The 27,236-nt window shown below is 35.5% G+C and overlaps 1 protein-coding gene across 2 annotated transcripts in view; it reads right to left on the reverse strand.

Moving 5' to 3' along the window:
• GXYLT1 (glucoside xylosyltransferase 1) overlaps positions 1-27,236 on the reverse strand; it is a 59,905-nt gene that overhangs the window by 17,350 nt on the left and 15,319 nt on the right. Inside the window, exons 2-5 of one of the 2 annotated variants that reach the window (XM_007503155.2) lie at positions 22,743-22,838; positions 16,622-16,796; positions 6,995-7,120; positions 5,389-5,640 (exon numbers count right to left, since the gene is read on the reverse strand). In XM_007503155.2, the coding sequence (XP_007503217.1) occupies positions 5,389-5,640; positions 6,995-7,120; positions 16,622-16,796; positions 22,743-22,838 (649 nt within the window). The remainder of the gene's footprint in view (positions 1-5,388; positions 5,641-6,994; positions 7,121-16,621; positions 16,797-22,742; positions 22,839-27,236) is intronic. The other variant, XM_007503156.2, reaches the window with a different exon arrangement.

The raw sequence follows: 27,236 nt of genomic DNA on the forward strand, positions 1-27,236 counted from the left end.
TAAAATTAGTATTCAATTTCTTCTGCAAATCTGACAAGTGGAGCACTACTATGAATACTGGGTGCTGTTCCAGTATTTAAAATTCTATTTCTAATTAAAGTGAAGAATTATATGTCAGGATGCACTACAATACATCAGAGAAATATCAAAATTGCATGAATGGCAAAATTATTACTAGCATGATCAGGTCATTCTTTTTGTCAAAGGCTTTCCTCTGTGCCCACTTCATTGACCCTGATAAATCCCAATCCTTTTCTGAAAACATCAACTGCATTACTAGACTCTAATTATGTCTGTAAATTGGAACACTCAGCAGTCCCTAGTTGGTTGCTTACATTCTTTAATAGTCCCAAAGATAGCCTGATATACTGTATCATGTAGAATAACATAAGATTACAGAAGTTAGGAGTGACTCAAGGGAAAAGATAGAGCCAAGAAGAAAGGAAGCAATACAAAAAGCTCCCTATCCAAACTCCTCCCAATAAATCTAGAAAAATGCACCAGATTGAATCCAGATGGGGAAATCCTGGGAAAAGTCACTAGGAGTCATTTTTCCAGTCTATGTCAGAATAGGGAAAGAGAAGATTCTGAAGATGCTGCGGGCTGGCCAAGACTGCTGCCTAGAGAGGCTATATGCACCAGGGGAAATGGGGGTTCCAGAATGTAAAAAATATTATTTAAATTACAAAGTTTAAATTCCTTTTGGGAAGAATTTTAGGTAAAGAAGATGCTACCTCTCTGAATCCAGAAACTGAACTGTTGGAGAAGCTACCATGAAGAAGCCTCCAAATCAGCCAGCTGCACAAAAATTGAACTTTGAGGGTAGTTGATTGAACATTTATTTGTATGTATACTTTTATGCTAAAGGGGACTGCCCCCTAACTGGCTTTTTGTCAATGCGTTCAGCAATTATTGGTTTTATTCTTTTTTTTTCTTTTTCTCTTATCCTCAAATTATTGTAATCTTTAAATTGATTATGTTTTTATGATCCTTTGGAAAAAAAATTAATTTTTTTCAAACGATCAAACGAGGGAATGTAAAAATAGACTCGAACTCTGGACTTCAATCCCCACAAGCCCTTGCTCCACTTCCCCAAAATGCTTTGTAATCTCACGGAATTCTGAGGTGGGCAGAGATCGAGAAGGGATTTAACCTGATTGCAAAGGCTTTTGTGGTCTCTTTTGGACTTCCGTTTTAGAGCAGACCTGGCTCTTTCCATAATGTAGGTGAGGTCTTGTCTAGGCCTCTCTGGCCTAGGCACGTTTTTCTTATCCTGTATTTTCTTTAACCCTTAACTTTTAATAAACCTCTAAAAAATATAATACTCCTTGCAGAGAGAAAACTAATTTCTACCTGTCTCAGTCTCCTCAGCCTCCCCTAAATTTTAATCTTTACAAGATCCATATAAAAACCCACACACCCATACTAGGGCACCACAGTGGGGACAAACTTCAACAAGCAACTTTATCACCTACAACACAAGACTGGATTATAAATTCAGGAGGACCAAGGGGAAGACCTGCACTCTTCCCTAAAGATCCTGCCCAGTCATTTCTAGCCCTAGGCAATGGACCAAGAAAGGAATAGGTTCATAAGCAAGCAGCAACAGTAGTGTGGCTCAGATCCCAGACGTAGAGCAGGGTCTCAGTTCCATTTTCTAGCACAGTCTGAAATCTGTAGGGGAATAACCAAGGTAGGAATCCCAGACCAAAGAGAAGCCTGCAGTTCTGTTGCCCTGAAACAGAATAGCTTCTGAGTTGGCTGATAATAGCGGATTAGATATATTGTGGCTCAGATCCAAACCCAGGTCAAGAACATGTTATCTTAGACCAGAGGATGGCAATCAAATTTTATCCTAGATTAGATTTTGGTGGGAATTTTGTTAGGAATAACATAACTCTTAATGCCTTCCCCTATTACTACAACCCAAACTACAGTAAGAGAAACTTGGGAAGACATAAATGAATTAAAGCTGAGTGAAATCAAAAGAACTTGGGAGAACAATATATACAATGATAATACAGTAAAAAAAAAACTTTGAAAGAATTAGAAACTTTGATCAAAGCAAAGCCCAACCACGATTTCAGAGAACTCATTAGGAAACATGCTATACATTTCTTGATAGAGAAGCAAAAGACCCAAAAGTGTAGAATGAGACCTGTATTTTCTGTACATGGCCAATGTGGACATGTTCTGTTTGACAACATATTTATAACAGGGATTTTATCTTTCCTTCTCATTTGAGTAGACGTGGGGACTTGAGGTGAAAGGGAGAGAACAAAGAGTTTTGCTGACTGGAAAACAAAACAAAACATCGGCCCAGCTAGATGACTCAGTGGATTGAGGGTCAGTCCTAGAGACAGACTTGGGTTTATAATTGGCCTCAGATACTTCCTAGTTGTGTGACCTTTGGGCAAGTCACTTAACTTCCATTGCTCAGCCCTTACCACTCTTCCGACTTGGAACCAATACATAGTATTGATTCAAAGACAGAAGGTAGGGTTTTAAAAAAGAAAAAAAAAACAAAGAAAAGAAAAGAAAAGAAAGAATTGGCAAGGAAATAAAGTTATAACAGAAATAATGAACTAATAGAACAGGGAGGAATCAGATGTTATAATGACACTAAAAAACTGATAGCTCCAGAATATTGATAAGAATGCTGAAAGGATAGGAAATTGTGGTCATTGATGGAAAATTCAGAATTCAGAATTTTCAAGATGGAGTAGTTTTGGAATGACACAGATCCAAATTATGACCACCTTGCACACCTAGGATGAAGATAGCCAGGGGCAGTGGGGAGTCTGATTTAGTCTAAGAAATTGTAGACAAATACTAGTTCTTCTACTTATTACCTGGCAAAGTCACTGTGCCTCTTGGCTTCAATTTCCAAAAAATGGGCTAACTGGATTAGATATCTTTGGAGTCCCTTATAGTTCTAAATATAAATTCCTCTAAGAAAGAGGTAAAGGGATAGGAAGTTAAAGAAATAAGAAGGCAGAGTACAAATGGCAGGGGGCATCAGCATGAAAACTGAAGTAAAAAAAGATAATAAATAGTTCTCAAACACAATTTAGAACACATGAGAAACCTTCATAGAAAACCTTCATCGATATTACATTTTTCAGGTGAATGATCTCATTAGTGTTAACTATTTTATTGTATTCTCTTTTTTAAACATTATTTTATTTGATCATTTTCATACATTATTCATTGGAAACAGAGATCATTTTCTACGCTCCCACATCCTGCCAGCCCTCCCCTAGCCAACACGCAATTCCACTGGGTATCACATGTGTCCTTGCTCCAAACTCATTTCCTTGTTGTTGGTATTTGCATTAGGGTGCTCATTTAGCATCTCTCCTCAATCATATCCCCTCCACCCCTGTATTCAAGCAGTTGCTTTTCCCTGGTGTTTTTACTCCCACAGTTTGTCCTCTGTTTGAGGATAGTTTTTTTTTTCCCCTCATAGATCCCTGCAGATTGTTCAGGGACATCGTAAAGCCATTAATGGAGAAGTCCATTACTTTTGATTGAACCACAGTGTATCAGTCTCTGTGTACAATGTTCTCCTGGTTCTGTTCCTCTCACTCTGCATCACTTCCTGGAGGTTGTTCCAGTTCATTATTCCTTTGAGCACAATAGTATTCCATCACCAACAGATACCACAATTTGTTTAGCCATTCCCCAATTGAAGGATATCTCCTTATTTTCCAATTTTTGGCCCCCACAAAGAGTGCAGCTATGAATATTCTTGTACATGTCCTTTTCCTTATTATCTCTTTGGGGTACAAACCCAGCAGTGCTATGGCTGGATCAAAGGGCAGACAGTCTTTTATTGCCCTTTGGGCATAGTTCCAAATTGCCCTCCAGAATGGTTGGATGAATTCACAACTCCACTAGCAATGAATTAGTGTTCCCACTTTGCCACGTCCCCTCCAGAATTCATTACTTTCCTTTGCTGTATTTGTCTGTGCTCTTGCTCCTCTCATTTTTTTGGTTTTGGAGGCTTCTATCAGTCTCCCCTCTTGGAGCTTTAACAGAGGATCTCTCGGTGTAGTCTCTGGTGGGGGGTTGTTTCGGTTTGAGCTTCCCTGTCCTCTGGAGGCTTCTGATTGGATTAACATCCAGCAGTTAGTGAGGATGGGTGTGGAGCTTGGGCTTCCCTGAGTTCTGGAGACTTTTGATGGGATTAAGTTCAGCTTAGTTGGGCTGGGTGTGCTCTGAATCCAAAACTTCCTGGAAGGCTGGAGCAAATATGGAGGATCTCCACAGCTCTGGCCAGGCTGCCAGCTCTATGCTCCCTCTCTAGCTCCTTCCCCGCCATCTGTGTTGGAGACTGAACTTATCACAGCCCTGGTTGCAATGTATGCCCTCCAGACCAGCACCTTTGCCCGCCCAGAAGTTCCCGCTACAGTTGGGGTCTGGGAGTCTCAGTGCTCTGGGTGGGAGGGGGTCTTGGGACTTTCCTTTGTCTTCCCCTTAAACCTGAGTGTTCTTGGATTCCGGCTTTTTGGGGGGCATACCTTTTGAATTAAGCCCAGCAGGAGGGTTCCTTGGCTCTGTCTTGTTGTTAAGTTTGATTTTCAGTCCCCCTGGGAGCATTCAGTTTGTGATCGGTTAGGAAGGGTATTCAGAGGTCTGAACTTCTGCTCCTTCTAGGCCGCCATCTTGACTCCGCCTCTCCTATTTTATTGTATTCTTTTTTTTTTTAAACCCTTACCTTCTGTCTTGGAGCCAAGGCAGAAGAGTGGTGGTAAGGGCTAGGCAATGGGGGTCAAGTGACTTGCCCAGGGTCACCCAGCTAGGAAGTGGCTGAGGCCACATTTGAACCTAGGACCTCCCGTCTCTAGGCCTGGTTCTCAACTGAGAACCACTGAGCTACCCAGCTGCCCCCTATTTTATTGTATTCTAATGTTCTGAAAACTCCCCGTTTGTATATCCTATATATAAGTCAGCTAGGTGGCAGGCCTAGAGTCAGGAAGACTCATTTTCTGAGTTCAAATTTGGTCTCAGATACTTACTAGCTGTTAAACTCTGTACAAGTCACTTAGCCCTGTTTGCCTCAGTTTCCTCATATGTAAAATGAGCTGGAGAAGGGTATAGCAAACCATTCCAGTAGCTATGCCAAGAAAATCCCAAACAGGGTCACGAGTTGTATACAACTGAAAATGACTTGACAACAGTGTATCATATTTATAACAAATAAAACATTAATCAGAATACCTTATTCTCTTAGCCATTCTGAACAAACATGCACTTACTCCAATAAAAGCATTTCCTAAATAATTTCTTTTGATTTTAAAAGAAAAAGGAACCCAAATTTTAGAAACCAAATTTTATGAAATAACAATGTGACATTTCCAACAATCACTCATATTGCTCATTTACCTTGAAATATTTTCTTCTTATTCGTGTCATGTTCATTAACATAACTCCAGAATTTATTCCAGTTTTTCCATAGTATGGATGTCTGGCAAAGCGATTATACCACCCAATCCGAGGTTCCTCATGTTCTGGTGCCATGGCAGCAATTTGTGTGGAGTTAAATTTTTTTAGGAGTGACCAAATATCATCAACAGGGCGTAAAAAAAGAATATCAGTGTCAACATACAATAGTGAGTCAACTTCTTTCAGGATTAACTGTAAAGAAAGATATTTGAACAATTAATTATTTCCATTTGCATTTGGAAAAATTTTGAATTGTTTTGGTCACATAGAAGCTTCAATTATAAATTTATATTAGCTTAAAAACAAAAAGAAGTCTTAACACTTTGAATGAAAAATTAAGGGAATTTATGTCAAATACTTTTCAACCAAACATTTCTCAAAACTTAAGAGTAAGCCTTTTGCTATTTCTAAAATCTTAACTTATAAATGGGAAAAGCAAGAGGACATAGGAAGAAATCTGAAAAAGGATGAAAGATCAAGACTAGATAGGCCAAAATGCTAATTATAATTTGTCAAATGGAATAGATTTTGGTTTTAACATGTTTATTATATCACTACTAAATTCCTTTTAATAAGGAATCAAAAAAATACATTTATTTCCCATTTTATGCACCACCATACACAGATATATGTGTTTGTGGATGTGGTGACCCTGTTTTCCACACCAATATCAGTTTACATGATCTGACAAAGGCCTCTTTAAAAGGGTACTTTCTTTTTCTGACCCTAAGACTTATGCTTGCCATAATCATATACTTTCCAGAAGGTAGTGACTTCTTAAACTTTTACTATTTTAATATTTGGTGTAGATGGTGAACCATCAATTCCTAGTCATAATCAACTCTGGTCCATATTCTCCCATAAATTATCAATACTAAATGTGCTGGGTGCCTTCCTCCATTTCTTTACATGGTATGAATACCAATGAAAACAAATACTGTCCCTTGCTTTCGATTTTTTCTTTTCTTTTCAAAGATTATGTCTTCTTATCTAAGGCTGAAAGTGAAGGAGCTTCTCAAGGGACAGGTCCCACTCTAATCCACATGAGACCTTTGACATATTCCATTTCTAATCTAGGTCAGATGAATGCTCCTCAGGCAAATTGCTTCAATATCCATTAACCCTACTCTTGCAAGCTCACCATATTAATGCCAAAGCTAGTGCAGACACCTGACTGATCAAACCACCTGAGTTCAAAACATTCTCCTATAGTCTTTTGTTATTTCTCCCCAGAGATTACAGGTATGCATGATCACAGCATTCCTTTCACTAAATGAAACTTTACTTCCTTTTCTAATTATACATCATAGCTAGAAGAGTTAAAAGAAACCTTAGAGGCCATCTAAGTTCAAATCCTTCATTCTGCAGATAAGTAAACTGAGGCCAAGAGAGCATGTCCTGTACAATTCTCTATTGTTAATATGCTGCAGTCTACTCAAATCCATCAAGCACATAATTTTCAATATTGCAATACAATGAAAAATGAGATTTGATAAAATAATTGCCATTAAACAACTTTTTAGCATTGTCTCTTTTAAGAACTTACTGGCAAAAACAATCTTTGTGAAGCACATGGTTTAAAGAGTTTTTTCCATTCTGCTGCATTCTCAGTTGGAAAAGTTATTGGATATGTAGTATAATTAAATGTTTGCAGAAATTTCCAGCCATCCAGCTAAGACAAAAACAACAGCATCAAAGGAGAAAAATTAGTTTTTAGACTTCTGTTTTTGTTTTTTTTTTCAAATCAATGAATCAATAAGCATTCATCAAGCACCAACTATATACTGATGCTACATGAGGCACTGGAAATAAAAAGACAAAATATAACAGTTTAATATTAAATCTCCTCAAGTGAATCTATACTTGTTAAGGAATTAGAGAAATAAAGATTGTATCATTTATGTTGCACGATTTTACAGAAATCAGATTACAATTCATTTTTAAAATTGTTTTCTTAATGCTATACTTTAATGAGTTTAAGTATATGTTTTAGTGTTATTTTTTTCACAAAAGTAAGTTTATATTTAATATCCATTTGCAACCAGTAAAAAACCATTTTTTAACAATTAGAATATAGTAAAATATACTTAAGACAAACTATTCTGAACATAATCAATTAGCATGCATGTATAGGCACCAAATATGTGCAAAGCACTATGCTGGATGTTAGAGACACAAAGACAAATTGAAACCATCCTCAAGGAATTTACATTCTCGTGGAGAGCTGGTAGGGACAACATATAAAAACATGTTACAAGATAATGGTGGGAAGGAGATTGGCAGCTAAGGAGATCAAAGAGGGCATCATGTAACAGATGGTGGTTGTGAAGTGGGGTGAAACTGTGCCAAGGGACAGCTAATAATGGAGATGGGAACTGTAGAGTGGTGTGTAGAACCAGGAAAAAGGTCAGTTTGGCTAGACAGCGAGGGAAAGTTGTAAAGGATTTTCAATGCCAACGATAAAAAAGAGATATTTTTAGTTGGGCTTTAAGTAACTAAGAGATACTAGAGTTTACTTAGGAAGGGAATAAGACTTTTAGACCTTTAGAGAACTTTAGGGAAATCACTTACACCAGGGGCCTTGAACTAAAAAAGAAATAGATTCCCAATGAGTTTCTGACACTTCTGACTTAAAGAACCATGTAGTGAACAAACTAGAGAAAGACTTGAAGCAGGACAATTAGAAATATCCAGCAATCTTGATGTTTCTTACAAAACAATTTTTTTTACAAAACAATCTTTTTTAGCTGATTACAAAAACACCCAAAGGGCCTCTTAGCATTGAAGATAATCATATTGAACAATAATTAACTCTGTATTAACATGAAATGCCAATTAATGGAGAGTCCTCACCAGTGAAATTCCAACTAAACTAGCTTGTATTATATCATTCAGTTAGCCAAATGTGCCTACATCAATTCAAAGTTCATGGCATTTTCTATTGTTGCAATTAAAAATGTCAACCTGCCAGGTCAGCATAAACTGATTTAAAACACAGCCAATCATAAACTTTTTCTATTAATTCAATAACATTATATTAATGTGAAGGGTTAAAATTTTGGGGTAGGAGTTTGGGTAAAGTAGAGAGAGCAGTTGGTAAAACACCGACAGTTTATTCTGAGGAGAAATTAGGATAGAAAAAAGGAGGGAGGAATGTGAGATTATCACTCTAGTATCTTATAACTATGCCTAAAATCCAAATCCTATACTAAAATTTCTAAGAAACCCTAAATCTAACTGCTTTTGAGGGCAGGATCTTCTTGCCTGGCAAAGCAGGCCTAACTTACCTAATCTGTCTAACTAAGATTATATTCGCTATCTAACCACCTAAGGTAACCAATAAGCATTAATCACCAACAACCTGCTTAAAGTAGTTTTTCCTCAACTGTAAATAGTGAAACTCCCTGTCACAGATACAGACTTCTGATCCCTCAAAGTTCTGAGAAGAAAAAGCCCTCAGAGGCATACTCCTTGAATCCAGTTTCCAAATCTCAATTGGCAATAAATCCAATTGTCAGTCTGACAGAGACAAAAAAAGAGACCAGCCTCCTCCTCTCTGAGAATCCAAAGAAAGAGTCCTCTTTCTTAACTGTCTTTCTCTTAAATACTGTCCCCATCTCCTATTTCTTGAAATGTGCTCCTTTCTAGGAATTGCTTCCTTATCTTACCCCTTGCCCTCTTTTTTCTTAACCTATTCCTCTTTAATCCTTCAAAGAGACTCTAAGTCCCTCCTCTGACTTTTATTTCTTTGTAAAGTAAGAGGTCTTTTACCATTCTGGTTGTGTATGTTATTCCCTCTTTAACCCACATCTGATGAGTATAGGGGTAGTATAGCACTACCAACCCTACCTTCCTTCCTCCCTTTCTCTGTGACACTTCATTCATTCATGCCTCTTTTATATAATTGTTCCATTTTACCTCTTTCTACCCCATTTTATTATTTTTTAGCTCATTCCATTATATTTAACCCTACTTCAAGTCTTCTGTCTATATATACCCTTTCAAAGTACCTAGGTTTAAGGGTTATAGAGGACATTTTCCTATAAAAGAAACAATTTGACCTTTTGGATTATTTACAATTTGTCTTTCATAATTACTTTTGTGTGTTTGTTATACATCAATTTTTTTACTGAGCTCTGAACCCCCCCCCCCCCAGAATAGTTGAAACTCCTCTAGTTCATTAAATATCCATTTTTCACCTTGTATAATTATATTCAGTTTTTCTGGGTATGTTATTCTTGGTTGTAAACCCAGATCCTTTGTGCATCAAATTATCATTCCATGCCCTTCATTCTTTTAATATTAAAGCTGCTGAGTATATTATTCTGATGGTAGCTACACAATATTTACATTGATTTTTTTCTTGTTTGTATTTGCTCCTTAACTTGGGAGCTATAGAACTACATTTCTATGCATCTTCATCTTTGGGTCTCTTTGAAGTACATTAGTGGATTCTTTTGATTTCTATTTATTCTCTGGTACTAAAACTTCCAGGCATTAAGTCATAATAATTTCTTGCAGTATCTAGACCCATAACTTTCTGGTAGTTCAACAATTTTTATATTGTTTCTCCTTGATCTGTTTTCCAAGTCAGTTTTTTTTTATAATATGTTTCATATTCTATTTTTCACTCTTTTGCATTTGTTTTATTTCTTTTTTCCTTAGGAAGCCATTAGCTACCTCTTGTCCAATTCTATTTTTTTTTTCATTTTATTTATTTATTTGTTTGTTTGTTTTTAAAGCCCTTACCTTCCATCTTGGAGTCAATACTGTGTATTGGTTCCAAGGCAGAAGAGTGGTAAGGGCTAGGCAATGGGGGTTAAGTGACTTGCCCAGGGTCACATAGCTGGGAAGTGTCTGAGGCCAGATTTGAACCTAGGACCTCCCGTCTCTAGGCCTGACTCTCAATCCACTGAGCCACCCAAGTGCCCCCTCCAATTCTATTTTTAATGAGTTATTTCTTCCTCAAGTTTTTAGATCTCTTTCCATTTGGGTGGAATAATTTTCACAATTTTCTTGCATTATTTTAATTTTTTTCTAATTTTTCCTCAACCTCTCATTTGGTTTTTGAAATCTTTTTTAAATTTTAATTAAAAAAAAATTTAGTCAACTTAGAACATTATTTCTTGGTTACAAGAATCATATTATTTCCCTCCCTCCCCTCCCCCACCTTTCCCATAGCCGACAGCGCAATTTCACTGGGTATTTTATGTGTCCTTGATCAAAATCTATTTCCATGTTGTTGGTGTTTGCGTTGGGATGTTCATTTAGAGTCTACATCCCCAACCATATCCCCTCGACCCATGTAATCAAGCCGTTGTTTTTCTGAAGTCTTTTTTAAGCTCTTCCAAAAATTCTTTTTGGGTTTGTAATCATTTAATGTTTGCTGTTGTTAGTGAGTTGGTTTTTTTTCCCTGTTTTTTTTTGGGGGGGGGGGCAGTGGCGCTATTTTAGAAGTTGGTGTTTTAATTTCACTGTCCTCTGAATTTGAACCCTGGTCTTTTCTGTTCCCAGTAATTATTGTTGGGTTCTTTATCTTTTGTTAACTCATTTATGTAAAAAAATTTTTTTCAGCAGTCAACAGGCTTAATTGTTAGCTTTACATTCGAGTTGGTGCTCTGTTCTCAGGGAATGGGGGATGATGTCTCAGATTTCAGGATTTTTTGTGCTTATTTCCTGGACCCTACCTAGTTCTTTGAATTTTGCTCCCTGCCAGCTTCTGTGTGGTTAACCTCAGATGCCCCAACCAGCACTCCTCCCCAAAGTTCTACTGTTACAAGCAGACAGGTTTTCTCCCTGCTATCTCCAGTTGTCTATAAGCACCAACTCTCTTGGGGGTGACCACAGTAAGCAGGGCCCTCACCTCTCAGCAGCAACACTAACCAGTATGCACTCCCTCTTCACTTCTCTCTTGAAGCTATAGTGTGGGACATATTGGTGACTGGTCAATACACTTGGGCCTCCCAAAGTGCTTCTTGGATAAACCACCAACCCAACTGTGGGTGGATGGGAATCTCCAGAACCAAGGTTATAGCCCATATAATCATTCCCAGGACTTGCTGTCTGCTAACTTTGCTGGTATCTTCCACTGGAATATAGGTTCCTATGTTAAGCAGACATGGTAAGGCTGCTAGCCCTGCCCCCAATACTTAATGCTAGTTGATTCGTCAGTTTGTTCTTCAAGTTTCAGTAAGGTGAGAAGGCCAGGGAGCCCAATTTGTCCTGGGTTGCTCTGCTTCACCCCCAATTTATCTACTTCTGCCACTTTTTAGAATTGATTCTGTGGCATTATTTTTGTTCGTGGGGGAGTTTGTTGACTGAAGTAGTCTCATGTCCCATCATCATTTCTTTCTTTCTTTTTTTTTTTAATTAAAACCCTTACCTTCTGTCTTGGAGTCAATACTGTGTATTGGCTCCAAGGCAGAAGAGTGGTAAGGGCTAGGCAATGGGGGTCAAGTGACTTGCCCAGGGTCACCCAGCTAGGAAGTGGCTGAGGCCGGATTTTGAACCTAGGACCTCCTGTCTCTAGGCCTGGCTCTCAATCCACTGAGCTACCCAGCTGCCCCCCATCATCATTTCTTAAAGCACAAAATTACTTCATCACAATCATATGCCACAACTTGTTCAGCTATTTCCCAAATAATGAGCATCCTTTTAATTTTTAAATTTTTGCTGCCACAAAAAGAGCTACCAATATTTTTGTACACATGGATACTTTCCCCTTAGTGATATTATTCGGACAAAAGGTATATACAGTTTTACAACCCTTTGGCCATATTCCAAATTGTTCTGCAGAATGGTTGGACCAGCACCGCCAATAGTTCATTAGTGTACTTATTTTCTCTAATCCCCTCCAACTTTTGTCATTTCTGATAAGTATGAAGTGGTACAGTACTACAAGGATGTTTTAATTTGCATTTCTCTAATCTTTAGTGATTTAGAACTTTTAAAAATATGACTATAGATAGTTTTGATTTGTTTTTCTAAAAACCTCCTGTTCATACCTTTGACCATTTAGTAATTAGAGAATGACTTAATTTTTATAAAACTGACTCAGTATATTTTTATATATTTATATAAAAAAAGGCCTTTGTGAAAATTGGCATAAAATTTTTTGATATTACTTGTCTATGGTACATTTTAGGAAAAGGTAGCTCCCCTGATTACCCATAATTAGGTCTATTTTTGATTTTGCTTTGTTTGAAATCATGATTTCTACTTCATCTCAAGTGTAATAGATTCTGCTCTCTTCCCTTATCTTAGTAGTATGTATTTCTGTTTTAGTCTCTTATCAACAACATATTGAAGGATTTTAGTTTTAATCCATTTCATGGGTGAACTCATCCCATTCATATTAACGCTATGATTAATATGTAGTTTCCTCTATCTCATTTTCTTGTTTATCCATCTCTCTTTTTATCCTGCCCCTCCTCAAAGGCCCGTTTTGCTTTTGACCACTGCCTCTCCATAGCCATTCTCCTTGTTATCATTCCTCTCCTTTTCTCTTATGCCCTTCTTCTATTTCCCTGTTGGGCAAGACAGATTTCAATAAATGATTGTGTGTGTAATACACACACACTTCTTTGAACCAATTCCAGTGAGGGTGAGGTTTAAGCATTCCCGCCATCACCTTCCATCTTGCCCGTCACTGTAAAAACTTTTCGAATGTGTGGCTATTTTAAGGGATGTCCACCTGGGAAAGACTCAACACAGGAATCAGAGCCATGTGCGTTTTGGCCTGATGCATGAAAGTTGTTGACCAATGGAAGGATCTTAGGTTTGGAAGGCCAGTGTGGGAAGCTGTTTCAGCCTCTTTGTTTCCGCACCTCTCTCTGGTCTGACTCTCTTTCTGGGCTGGTTCTTTCTCTGAGCCTTCTTATCTTGCCACCTCTGACAAGCACGAGCACCATGCCAGCTATAATCTGGAACCAGATTTTTATTTTAAGTTAGAAAAGCTGGAAACCTCATTTCTCATTCTTTCTCTTTACTAATAAATACTTATAAATTTAGTATAAAACCTCCAAGATTAATTTTTTATTTATAACACTGTACACACTTCTTTTATAAGAAAATTTCTCCCATTCTGCTTTTTTCTCCTTTTCCCTGTGTATCCCTCTTCATTTTTTTTAGATCATTCAAAAAAGTCCTACCCATGCTCTCTTTTTATACAGACTCTAACTGCCCCCCAAACTGTAATATTCTTGGAAGTTACATGTATCATTAAAGTTTAATCTTGGTAAGGACCTTAAGATTTTTCTTTCATGTTTACATTTTTTTGCTTCCTGAGTCTTATGTTTGTCAAATTTTCTATTTGAATTTGGTCTTTTTATTAGGAATGCTTTAAAGTCTTCTATTCTTTTAAAGTCTTCTATTTTTTTTTCCAACTGAAGGATTATATTCAGTTTTGTTGGACAAGTGATTTTTGTTTTTGATTCTAGCTCCTTTGGCTTCTGAACTAGGTATCATATTTTAAGCCTCTGGCTTTGTTAATGTACAAACTGTTAACTTATGTCATCACAGTGTACCATGATATCTGAATTGTTTCTGGCTGGTTGCAACTTTTTTTTCGTGTTCTGCAAGCTCTGGGATTTGACTATAATATTCCTAGAAATGTTCATTTTGACATCTCTTTCAGGTGAACAATGGATTCTTTCAATTTTGATCTTACCCTCTGGATCTAAGATACTGGGTCAGTTTTCTTTTTAAATTTTGAATTTTCTTTCATTTTGTTTCTTGATGCCTCAGAGCCATTATTTTCCACTTGCCCAATTCTAATTTTTAGAAAATTAGTTTCTTCAGTGAGCTTTTGTACCTTTTTCAATTTGGCCAATTCTGATTTTTAAAAAGTTCTGTTCTTCAATTAATTTTGTGCCTCTTTTATCAATAGGCCAATTCTGCTTCTTGAGGTGTTAATTTCTTCAGTATTTTTTGGTGCCTTTTCCCAAGCTTTTCATTCTCTTATTATTTTCTTGCATCACTCATTTCTGTTAACCATTTTTTTCTGTCTTACACACATATCTAACTGTTTCAAGAATTTTTGCTGGGCTTATGTCCAATTAGCATTTTTCTGAAGCTTTGCTTATAGGTGTTTTCATATTGTTGTCTTCTGAGTTTATGTCTGGGTCTTTCCTGCCACTATAACAGTTTTTTAAGGTCAAGCTCTTTTTGCTGTTATTTACTAATTTTTCCTGACTATTTAATGACTTTGAACTTGATCTTAAAGATGGATTGCTTACCTGAAGGAGGGGAGGCACTGTCCCAAGTGTCAGGATTTCTCATGCTGCTGTTTTCAGAGCTAGTTCTTGGGGGTTGGATGTTTTTGGTGTTTCTGAGTTGATGCAATATGGGGAGATAGTCTCTCCCGGCTTGCACTCAATATTGTTTTTTACCTAGGAAATGACCCTGCTCCCCAGCAGCTGCATTATAGCTCCTCTTGGTCCTGAATTAAGACCAAGTCTTCTACTCTACTGCAGTTTCAAGTACCAGTGTTCTTTTATGCCTTGAAACTGTAATCAGAGCCCAATCAGGGCCCCTGCTCCCTTGTGACTGACTGTAAATGCTCCTCTTCTTCCTGGAATTATGATCCAGAACTGCACATCGGCAAAAGATTTGCCAATCAAAACCTGCTGATGAATTCAGTGCCAGTAGAGGGTTCCTTTTACTCGCTTTCTGACCAGTTGTCCAATCCTCTTACTATCTGTGTGCTGAGAGATCCCAAGGCTGCTGCTACTGACCTTCTTATGACTGCCTCCAAGACCTGAGCCTGGTTCTGTTTTCTCATAAGCTCTGGAGTGGCCCCTATCCCAGTGTCATAGGTAGTTTCCTACTAATCTGCTAATTCTTAGGCTGGAAAAATAAACCTCCCTGACCTTTTGCTGGCTCTCTCACTCAAAAATTAGATTTTCAGAGTTATGTCAAAACTTTTTGAAAGAGAATGTGGAGAAAGTCAGCTGAGTTGCTGTTTCTCCTCTGTCATCTTGGCTCTACTACTACAAAATTGAATTTTTTAATATAAAATTTGAAAGAAATGTGAATTATCACAATTGCCACAAAAAAAAGAATGAAAATAGAAACCTACAGGACTTAAAAAAAGAGAAATTCAACATGAAATGTGGATTAGATCAACAAGTAAAAAACAAAATTAAAACTTTTTTTCTTGAAAAAGTACGTTTAGAGACATTCTTGATTAAGTAAAAATAGAGCTACCTCCAAACCCCCCTCAATTTTATTTAATGACAACCTATAATACTTCAGTTAACATTTTGAAAGAAAAGTTCATAAAAATTGTAGAGAAACCAGAAGCACTAATATAAGAAATTTAAGATATAAAAAAACTTAAGAATCCAGATTTTATTCATTCATAATTTTGCTTCATTTTTCCTTAGCAAAACATTTTTCTTCACAAAAAAATAAATACAGAAGCTATTTCATATCTTTTACATAAGTAATCAAAGTAAACATTATTTTCTGGCAGCATAAGGGACTTTAAGCACTTCCCTCTTTCCCTTCCTTTAAAAAAAAACAAAACAAAAGAAAAACCTTACCTTCTGCCTTAGAACCAAAACTGTGTATTGGTTCTAAGGCAGAAGAGTGGTAAGGGCTAGGCAATGGTGGTTAAGTGACTTGCCCAGGGTCACACAGCTAGGAAGTGTCTAAGGCCAGATTTGAATCTAGGACTTCTTGTCTCTAGGTCTGGCTCTCAAACCACTGAGCCACCGAGCTTCCCCCATGCAATTCCATTTCTAAAAGAACTACTATCCCAACTATAAACAATTACTATTCATTACCTTAAAAAATTCTCCTTAAGGATTTCTTCTGCACAATTCTTAGTCATCTCATTTGACAATATGCCTTAAGATAATAAAGCTGTGCTCTGTTTAATTATATTTAATTTAGCTTTCGCTAGTCTCTGAGGTCTTCCAACTACAAGATTCTATAATATGTGATTAAACTTTTTTTTCACTCAGAAAAACTTCTATTCATCAATAAGTCCTAATTTAATTCTCAAATATTTAGTTATTCTTAATCAATAGCATTTATTAAGCATTGTTCTATTCCAGGCATTGCTTCAACTACTGCATAATATAATTTAATTGCTTAATATTGCTCATAAACAAATTTACTATATTTATACTATAAAATAACAATTTTATAACCTCTCCCAAATACCTACTATTTTTTTGAAGCTATGGTGCAATTGGTCTTCAGCAAAAATGTGGAACTGAAGAGGTTGGATGCTGAAAATAATAGCTGATTTTATCATGGTTATAGTCTCTTCCAGTCGTTCACCACAGGCTACCACAGCTAGGTGCATTGTCTCAGCAGTTTGTATTTTTGTCAGTCTATACCTAATAATAAAGAGAACATTTTATATGATAAAACTTTCAATAAAGCTTTAGAAAATCAGCATAATTTAGCATATGAAGTACTCCATAACAATGAAATATCACTGAAATTAATGAGAATTCAGAAGAATCTAAGATTATGAATTAATATAACAAAGAAAATAGAGCCAGAGTATAACATAATATTATGCATAACAACTACAATAATATTAATGAGAACAAAACTAAAAGGCAAAGTTGTATGGTGGAAAGAGTTAAGGACCTAGATTCAAGGACTGGACAACTGATTCTACCACTTATCAATGTAACTTTTGGCTAGTCACTTAACCTATGTGACTCTTGATCTTGATCTATAAAATGAAGTTCTTGGCGGGGGAGGGGGGTGAGGTAATTAAAGCAACTATTAGGAGCTATTTTGTCCAATTACCTAGGTGAAATGGATGAGTATTTACAAACATATAAATTGCCTAGATTTTGAATGGCTGAAAAAATTATGGTATATGATGGTGATAGAATACTATTGTGCTATAAGGAATGATATAAACTGATGGATTAGAACTGGGAAGACCTACATAAACTAATGCACAGTGAAATAAGCAGAATCAGGATTATTATATATATATTATATATATTATTATACACAATAACTAAAACACTGTATTATAATCAAATGCAATAGACTTTGCTAACAGTGATCTAGGACAATCCTGAGGGATTTATGAGAAAGAATGCTATCCACATCTAGAAAAAGAACTGTGAGTAGCAATCCAGAAGAAAATATATGATTTATCACTTGTTTATATGGGTATGTGATTTGGGCTTTTGTTTTTAAAAGATTATTCCAAAAATGAATAATAGGGAAATGGGTTTTGAGTATATGTGTATAACACAGTGAAATTGCTTGTCAACTCCAGGAGTTGGGAGCGGGGAGGGAAGAGAGGAGGGAGACAACATGAATCATGGAACCTGGGAAAAAAATTTTAAATTTTAAATTTTAAAAATTAAAATTAAATTCTATCTCAGAAAAAGAAATCAAACAAGCCCTCAATGACCCCCTCCCCCCAGGAAAACCCCCCCAGGGCCAGATGGATTCACTAGCAAATTCTATGAAACATTTGAAGAACAATTAATCCAAATACTATACAAACTAATTGGCAAAATAAGCAAAGGAGTCCTATCAAATTCTTTTTATGACACAAATATAGTGCAGATACCTAAGCCAGGAGGACTAAAAACGGAGAAAGAAAATTACAGAAACATTTCCTTAAATGAATACTGATGCAAAAATTCAACAAAAAAAATACCAGCAAAGAGACTACAGAAATATATCACAAGGATTATTCACTATGACCAGGTGGGATTTATACCAGGAATGCAAGGATGGTTTAATATTAATATATAATAATATTAATAATTGACTATATCAATAAAAAAACAGAAATCACATGATTATCTCAATAGATGCAGAAAAAGCCTTTGACAAAAATACAACACCTATTCCTACTGAAAACATTAGAAAGCATAGGAATAAAAGGGCCTTTCCTTAAAATAATTAGTATTTATTTAAAATCATCAGCAAGTATCATCTACAATGGGGAAAAGTTAGAAGTCTTCCCAATAAGATCAGGAGTGAAGCAAGGATGCCCATTATCATCTATTATTTAATATACTAGAAATGCTAGCTTTAGCAATTAAAGAAAAAGAAATTGAAGGAATTAAAGTAATGAGGAATTTATTCCTTATTATAAGGAATAAGGAAACTAAACTATCACTCTCTGCAGATGTTATGATGGCACACTTAGGAGTCCTAGAAAATTAACTAAAAACTAGTTGAAATAATTAATAATTTTAGCAAAGTTGCACAATCTACCCACACAAATCATCAGCATTTCTATATATTTCCAACAAAACTTAGCAGTATGAGTTTAGAATGAGAAACTCCTTTTAAAATCACTCTAGACAACATAAAATGCTTGGGAATCTATTTGAAGGATAGTGGACTAGCTGGGAAAATAACAGTATATTAAAAATTAGGTTTCAATCAAAATCTCACACCCTATACAAAGATATGGTCAAAATGGGTATAAGATTTAAACATAAAGAGTGAATTATTATAAGTAAATTAGGGGAACATAGAATAATTTAACTGTCATATATATGGAGAAAGGAAGAATTTATGAGCAAACAAGAAATAGAGAACATTATAAGATATAAAATGAATAATTTTGATTATATTAAATTAAAAATACAATGCAACCAAGATTAGAAGGGTTATTTGCTTACAAAAATGAATAATATGGAAATATGTTTGGTGTGAGAACACATGTATAACCCAGATTGAGTTGCTTATCAGCTCTAGAAGGGAGGAAGGAAGAAGGGAGGGAGGCAATATAGATCATATGACTTTGGAAAACTTATATGGAAATTTATTAAAATAAAATTTAACCAAAAAAAAATGCTATACAATGATCACCTGTGAATGACTTGGCTATTCTCAACAATACAATCAACCAAAACAATTCGAAATGTTATCTGCCTCTAGAAAGAACTGATAGAGTCTAAAATGCAGATAGAAGTATATTTTTTAACTGTAAAAGAGGGGATTTTTTTGGTCTTGTAAAATTTAAATTAATATCCAATAACTCCAAGTACTATATTTATAAAGTTAATTAATAATCACTTGAAGTAGCAAAAATAAAAAGAACAAAAGTAAAACCTGAGTAAAATTCTCCTGCCTTTCATCTAACCCCACCTCCACAGCCTCATTTCTAGAAGAAAGCCAGGGCAGAACTACACAAAACTTATATCCTCCCCATATTAGCACATGATGTGAGAAGGAATATGGGAAGTTGGGAAAGAGAGTCCCTGGGGAGGGAATTCTAATTATACATTCTGTTTTCTTTCTTTTTTAAAAAACCCATTCCTTCTGTCTTAGAACTGATACTAATTATTGGTTGCATAGCTAGGAAGCATCTGAGACCACATTTGAACTCAGGTCCTTCCATCTAGAGGCTTGGCTCTCTATCCTACCCATGCTACCTAGCTGTCCCTGGTCTGTTTTCTTTTGTAACATGACTAACATAAAATTATGTTTTGTACAACTACACATGTATAACCTATATGCAATTGCTAACTCAAGGAGTGGGGAGAATAAAAAGAGAGGGGAAAAAATACGGAACTCAAAACTCTTTAAAAGTGAATAATAACTATTTTAATGGAATTGAAAAAATATAATATATATATATTTTTTAAAAAAAGGATAGCAATAGTTACTCCCCCTTTGCCTTTCTCAGCCCTTTGAGAATGATCTATATATACATCAAGGATAACTCAAATATAAATAAGATGAGAACAAGCAGGCTTTTTGCAAACTATATTCCAAGACAGAACAAAATCACTCAGTTGTATGAAAGATGAAGAGAACAGAAGATCCCATTATGTTTACCGACTTTCAACCCTCTCTCCCCAAAACACCACATAAAACCCAACAATAATAATAAAATGTTCAAGAGAACAAAATGTAGTCCTTGCACCAGGAGTCTATCATGTTCATATTAATTTCACACTAGATTCATTGATAAGTGCAATCAGAGAACTGTTAGATGATGGTTAATTATTATGGTTATTAAAGATCAAAAACATAAAACAGGAATATGTAGGGTTAACAAGGGAGACTACTACCACTGCATGAAGGCAGGTCAATTTGGTCTCCCCACAAAATGGAAACTCCAGAAGCAACTAACCTCCAGAATTCATTATAAAATCTTCTGTTTGCCATTAGAAGTCCTTTATAACCCACCCTCTTTCATAGACATCACCACCACAACCACCTGAAGATCTCCTAGTTATTTAATTGTTTATATATTTTGCAGGTAGCTAGGTGGTGAAGTAGATAGCACTGGGCCTGAGTTCAAAAGGGCCTCAGATTTGATCCTAGGAAAATCACTTTAACTTCTGTTGGCCTCAATTTCTTCTTCTGTAAAATGGGAATAATAACTGTACCTATCTACTAGTTGTTGTCAGGATCAAATTAAATAATAATTACAAAGCACTTAGCACAGTGCCAGGCACATAATAAGTATATGTTACCTGTCATCATCATCATCATCATCATTATTCTTACTATAAATCCTTACTGGGAAATATAATCAAAGGATGTTTTCCCCTCATTCTACTAGCCCTTGACTCTTTACTTTGCCCTTACCATCCCTTTTGGATGGTTCCTCCTAAAATCTGAGTTAAAGGATAATGTTGTAAAAGGGAATTCTTTGTTCTCTTTGAGTTTACACTTGTGAAAAGGAATCCTGTATTCCCTTTGTCTATTTTGAGTTAATGCTTTAGTTAACAATAACTTAAGTACCCCTAATTAGAACCTCATTAGATTGTAAAGACAACATTAACTCTCCTTTGTCTACTTTTAAATTGAATCAAGAAAAGTTTGAACACCCTACTTAGCATTAGGTGGAGGAGCTATCCACCCTTTCAACTCAAAGGGGGAGGGGAATGAGAATTTACACCTCACTCAGCAAGGAATCTGTGAACTCTTTTGATGAGTATTCACTTCTCCAGAAGGTGTGAAGTGGTTCCTGCTGGGCAAATTGGAAGCTGTGATTGGTCCTTGTGAAAAGGGGAAGGGACAAGAAGCCACTATAAAAGGCCCTGAATTTCTGGGCCTAGGAAAGTCAACTTAAAGAAGAAGAAGATTAGCTCAAGGAAGAAAGTTGGCCTCAGGAGTTACCTTCAGCTCAAGTCATCATCTTGACCTGCCTCTTCTAGGAAACTTAGGTGAGTGGATAGCTGGTTTTCCCTTCATTACTTCTGGAGAGAGTTTAATTCTGGTTAAAGGTCAACAAGTCCTGGCTGAGTCAAGCACTGGAGCAATATTTAGTTAGATAGGCTAATATCTTATTTACCCTTTTGTATTTCGATGCTTTCACCCTTTCCATCTCTTTTGTAAATAAAAGCTATTAAAGTCATTTCAACTTTGAGGAATATTACTTTGAATCAGCAACTACCATTATTATTTATAATCTTCATATATTTTAGTCAAATCATGAAAATTTAATTCTTACAATGTCCAGGCTGGTGATATTTTCATTCCATTCCAGGCACCACTAATGACTGTTTGAACTGAAGATATTAAGAAAGATAAGGATAAAAAATTACTAGATTTAGCATTTATGAAGTTGATGGTATCTCCTGAGAGAACTATATCTGTCAAATAATTAATATTCAAAGGAAGATTTAAAGTAGTGAAGAGAATAGGTACTGAAAAAGTACAGTAATCCGATCCTAACCTTTACTTACACTTTCAAGAAAACTTGAGTTCAAATCCTATTATGTGATCCTGGGCAAGTCACTTAACCTATCTGGCTCAGTTTTATCATCTTTAAAATGGGAGACTATAAAACCTCCCAGGGTTGTTATAAGGTCTAAATGAGATGATAACTATAAAGCACTTAGCACAGTGTCTAGCACTTTATAAATGTTAATTTACTAACTGGAGAAATTAATGATGTATATTCTTATATTATCATATGTTTCACAACTGTGTTATCTAAGATGATAAATGCCTAAATTATAGGGTTTGTCTTTCTTATATCATTTAAAAGAGAATTTAGAAGAACATTTTGCTCATGGTAGACAATGAAAGATATATTAATTTAAACAACAATGAGAATTTTAATAAGCTATGTCTGTTACAAGAATATAAACCCCAATACTTAGCATGTTTTATACATAATAGGCATCAAATATTTGTCAATTTTAAAGAGAAAGTAAAGAAGAAAGAGAAGAGAGCTAAACCAGAAAAATGATAAACTGTACTTCAAAGAAAAATTAAGTTACTAGGGGGGAAAAAAACTGTAAGAGCAATTCCCTTCTTTTAACCTGGTTTTTATTTTTTGCTCTTACCTACACTGGGCTAGTACTTAAATAATAAGTTCCTACCTAAAAGTGGCTTCCCAAAAGCAGTCCATTCCACAAACATCAGAGGGCAGCATCCAATAGGGATTCCAATAAGAGAGAGAAACATCCTTATTATACCTAACAAAATAAGACAGACATGTAAGTCCTATTAAAAAATTTTTCATTTGCTACTTAGAGAATTTAATTAGTATGATTTATTGTTTTTATTTTATGACAACATGGCAAAGGTAGACAACTACTACTCTAGTTGACTACCTTTGCCACATTGTTCAAGAATGATTAGTCCAAATCAGAAATGAACACAGACTGTAGTCTTGAATATAATTTAGTAGATTGGTCAAGAACTACTTGACATTTTATATTCATTTCCTCATATAAAATCACCAGAATGTAATCAAATATTTATCCTATCAAAATGTTTTTCCTAATATTAATTTAATCTTTTCTGACTTAAATTTGCCCATATTGTACAGTAGTCAAGAAATTCAATAAGAGGAGGCAGCTGGGTAGCTCAGTGGATTGAGAGCCAGGCCTAGAGATGGAAAGTCCTAGGTTCAAATCTGGCCTCAGACATTTCATAGCTGTGTGACCCTGGGGCAGATCACTTAAACCCCATTGCCTAGCTCTTACTACTCTTCTGCTTTGGAACCAATACACAGGATTGAGACGAAGGTGGAAGGTAAGGGTTTTAGGAAAAAAAAAAGAGAGAGAAAGAAATTCAATAAGAAGTAACTTCAACAACAACTATATAAAAATTCTACCACAGAAAGCTGGCCCACCAGCAAAGCTGGCATTAGTATGGACAAACCCCTTCAACATTGTGGAAATGGCTGAATGAATTATGGAATATGAATATACTGGAATAGTATTGTGCCCTAAGAAATGAAGAAACAGGTAATTTCAAACAATCCTTGCTAGTGTAAACTGATGCAGTGAAGTGAGCAGATCCAAGAGAACTACTTAAACAAAACAAAACTCTGAAAGCTTAAGAATTCTGATAAAAGAAAAACACAACCATGCCTCCAGTATATCTGGGATACAGGTATTTCAGCTGCTGACAAAGAAGTGATAGACACAGAAAAGAGTAAGATTGTATGATGCCTTTGGTAGACAGTGGGGTGGTAAACTGTGTAAAAGAACTAGTTTTAGAATCAGGAATATTAATTAGAATCTTGCCTTAGACACTTACTGGTTGGGTAGAACTTAAGCTAACACCAAACTAGCAAGTCACTTAACTTCTCTTAGCCGGCTTCCCCATCTGAGAAATGATAGGAGGATTAGACTTAATGGACACCAAGGTTCTTTCAAAGTCTGTATCAAATAAAGTCAGAAGCATTGATGGTATTGAGAAAGGAATATTCCCAGTGCTACTGACTATTTACATCTACATAAAAAAAAATTTTAATGACAAAATTGAAAGCAAAAAAGTTGAATGGATAAATAAAACTGATTTTTAAAATCAATAAAATATCTATTTTATTAAAAAAGGTAGTATTAAAATTTCATAAAGAATTCACTACAAATAAAGTTATTAGAGCTTTTATTTGACCTATTTGATAACAAAACTGGCAACTTAAATGAGACGGATGATGTGCTACAAAAGATGTAAAATACAGAGGTTTATAAAGAAAAATTCAAATGATCCAATCTCAGAAAATAAAATAGACAATAAACAAACTCCATCCTGCTCCCAACCCTCCAAAAATTCAGTGACCAGGTGCCCGGAATAGAAGATTGTATCAAAAGAAAAAGTAATTTTGATATTTCATAAGCTGTTTGCAAAAAATAGGAAAAGAGAGCTTGTCAAATTCCATCCATGATACAAATATGGTCTTTCAAAAAATAATTTTTTATTGATGCTTTCTATTTTTACACATCACCATAATATTTTATACATCCTTCTTCTTCCCCATCTCTGTGTGCCAGCCTTTATACCAAAAAATGGGCTTTTTTTTAAAAAAGAGGGAAAGATTTTTCCCCCCAGGTTATTGTTTGCCTTCTAATTTTGATTACATTTGTGCAAACCCTTTTTAACTTAATGTAGTCAAAGTTATCGGTTTTATATCTTGTAATGTTCTGTCTTATTTGGGCATAAATTCTTCACTTATTCATGGGTCTGTGAGGTGAACTATTTTGTGCTCCCCCAATTTTTTATGGTATCCTCTTTATTTCTAAATCACGTATTCATTTTGACTTTATTTTGGTTTATGGTAGAAGGTGTTGGTCTATGCCTAGTTTCTGCCATACTATTATCCATTTTGCTCAGCAGTTTTTGTCAAATAGGGAATTCTTCCAAAATCTTGGATTTAGGGGTTTGTCAAACATTAGGTTATTATTCTCATCTACTCCACTGATCCACTACTCTATTTCTTAGCTAGTACCAGATTATTTGGAGGACTGCTGCTTTATAATACAGTTTAAGATCTGGTTCAGGGAATTATCTTCCTTCATATTGTTTATTTCCCCATTAATTCTATTGATATCCTAGGCCTTTTGTCCTTCCTCCTCCTGGATGAATTTTATTATTTTCTTTCTAACTCTATGAAATAGTTTTTAGTTAATTTGATTGGTATGGCACTGAATAGGTAAATTAATTTAGCTATAATTGTCATTTTTATTATATTGGCTAGATCAACACACAAGCAAGTTAATGTTTTTCCAGTTGTTTAGATCTGACTTTATTTATGTGAAAAATGTTTTGTAGTTGTGATCATAATCCAGTGCTTAAGTTTGTCTTGGCAGGAAGACTCCCAGGTATTTCTATATTGTCTACCGTTATTTTAAACGGGATTTCTGTATCTCTTGAGCTTTATTGGTAGTGTAGAAAAACACTGATTATTTATGTGGGTTTATTTTATATCCTGCAACTTTATTAAAGTTAATTTTTCAATAAGTTGTTTGTTTTTTTTTGCTGATTCTCTAAGTATACTAGCATATCACTGCAAAAAGTGATAGCTTTACTTCCTCATTTCCTATTCTAATTCCTTCCATTTCTTCTTCTCTGTTATAGCTACCATTTCTAGTACCATAATGAAAAGAAATGGTGATAATGGGCATCTGTGTTTCACTCCTGATCTTAGTGAGAAGGCTTATCCCCATTAAAAAAATGCTTGCTGATAGTTTTAGATATATGCTATTTATCATTCTGAGGAATGTTCCATTTATTCCAATGTTCTCTAGTATTTTCCATAGGAATGGGTGTTACATTTTGAAAAAAAAAAAGTTTCTTCTGCATATCTTGAGATAATTATGTGCTTTCTATTGGCTTTGTTATTGTACCTGGTCAATTATGATGATAGTTTTCTGAAATCTGAACCATTCCTGTATACCTAGTATAAAACCTACCTGGCCAAGGTATATGATCCTCTAATCTCCTTGCTAGTATTTTACTTAAAAAAATTGTATTAATATTCATTAGGGACATAAAGATACAGTTTTTCTTCCTTGTTTTTATAATTCCTGGTTTAGATATCAAACTATCCTTGTGTCATACAATCAATTTGGCAGAACTCCTGCCTCAGCTATTTCTCCTAATAGTTATATTGTCTTGTTTAATTTCTTTTTCTGAGAAAGGGTTGTTTAAGTATTCTATTTCCTCTTCTATTAATTTGAACAATTTGTATTATTTTAAATACTTATCTATTTCATAGAGACTATCAGGTTTATTGGCATTTAAATGAGCAAAATAACTCCTAATAATTGCTTTAATTTTCTCTTCATTTGTTGTGGTCTGCTTTTTCATTTTTGATACTGGTAATTTGGCTACAAGTCTTCAAGGAAGGAGTAAAATAATAAAATAGTAAAATAGGACATGCAAAATGGTATGGGTGATATGGGATGTCCTTTGACTCACAAATAAAATTAAGTGAGGCAGAGTTGCACGATGCCATCAGTCTCACTCTGTCTTCTAGCCAAGATGGCTTAAGATGAAATAGATCAGTGGATGTCCTAGGCATCTTTGATATCTTACCACTCTCTAATAGCTCTACAATGGCATGCTTGAAAACTGTTGGAACAAACTGGTCTCATCCCCCATTTTGTGGGAGGAAATCTTCACATGCTTGGGGTAGATACAATTCTAATACACAGGTAGGTTTAAGGGCTGTAAGTTACCCTCAACCTGGTTTAGTCAATCTAAACAGCTCTATGGGTTATGGCTGCTGTGAATGCTGCAGCTTCTTGGAGCCACATGTGAAAGCTGGGTGGCAGCCCTCACCAGAAGTCCTAGTCTTTCCTGAATACCTCATACACCCAATAATGGAATAGTATTGTGCCATAAGAAATAACAACCAGTATTCTTTTAGGAAAACCCTAGGAAGACTTATATGAATTGATGCAAAGTGCAGTGATCAGGGTCAAGAATTATGGAGGTACCCCAAAACTGTTGCTGAACAAATTAGGGTATATGGAAAATAAAATAATGTACCATAAGAACACCTAACCATTGAGAATTTCTATGGAGACAAAGAACAAGGTGCAGATTCAGTAGGGGATGGTGAGATCCAAGCAATCACA

This window comes from Monodelphis domestica, chromosome 5 (genome assembly GCF_027887165.1).
Source record: "Monodelphis domestica isolate mMonDom1 chromosome 5, mMonDom1.pri, whole genome shotgun sequence".
NCBI lineage: Eukaryota > Metazoa > Chordata > Mammalia > Didelphimorphia > Didelphidae > Monodelphis > Monodelphis domestica.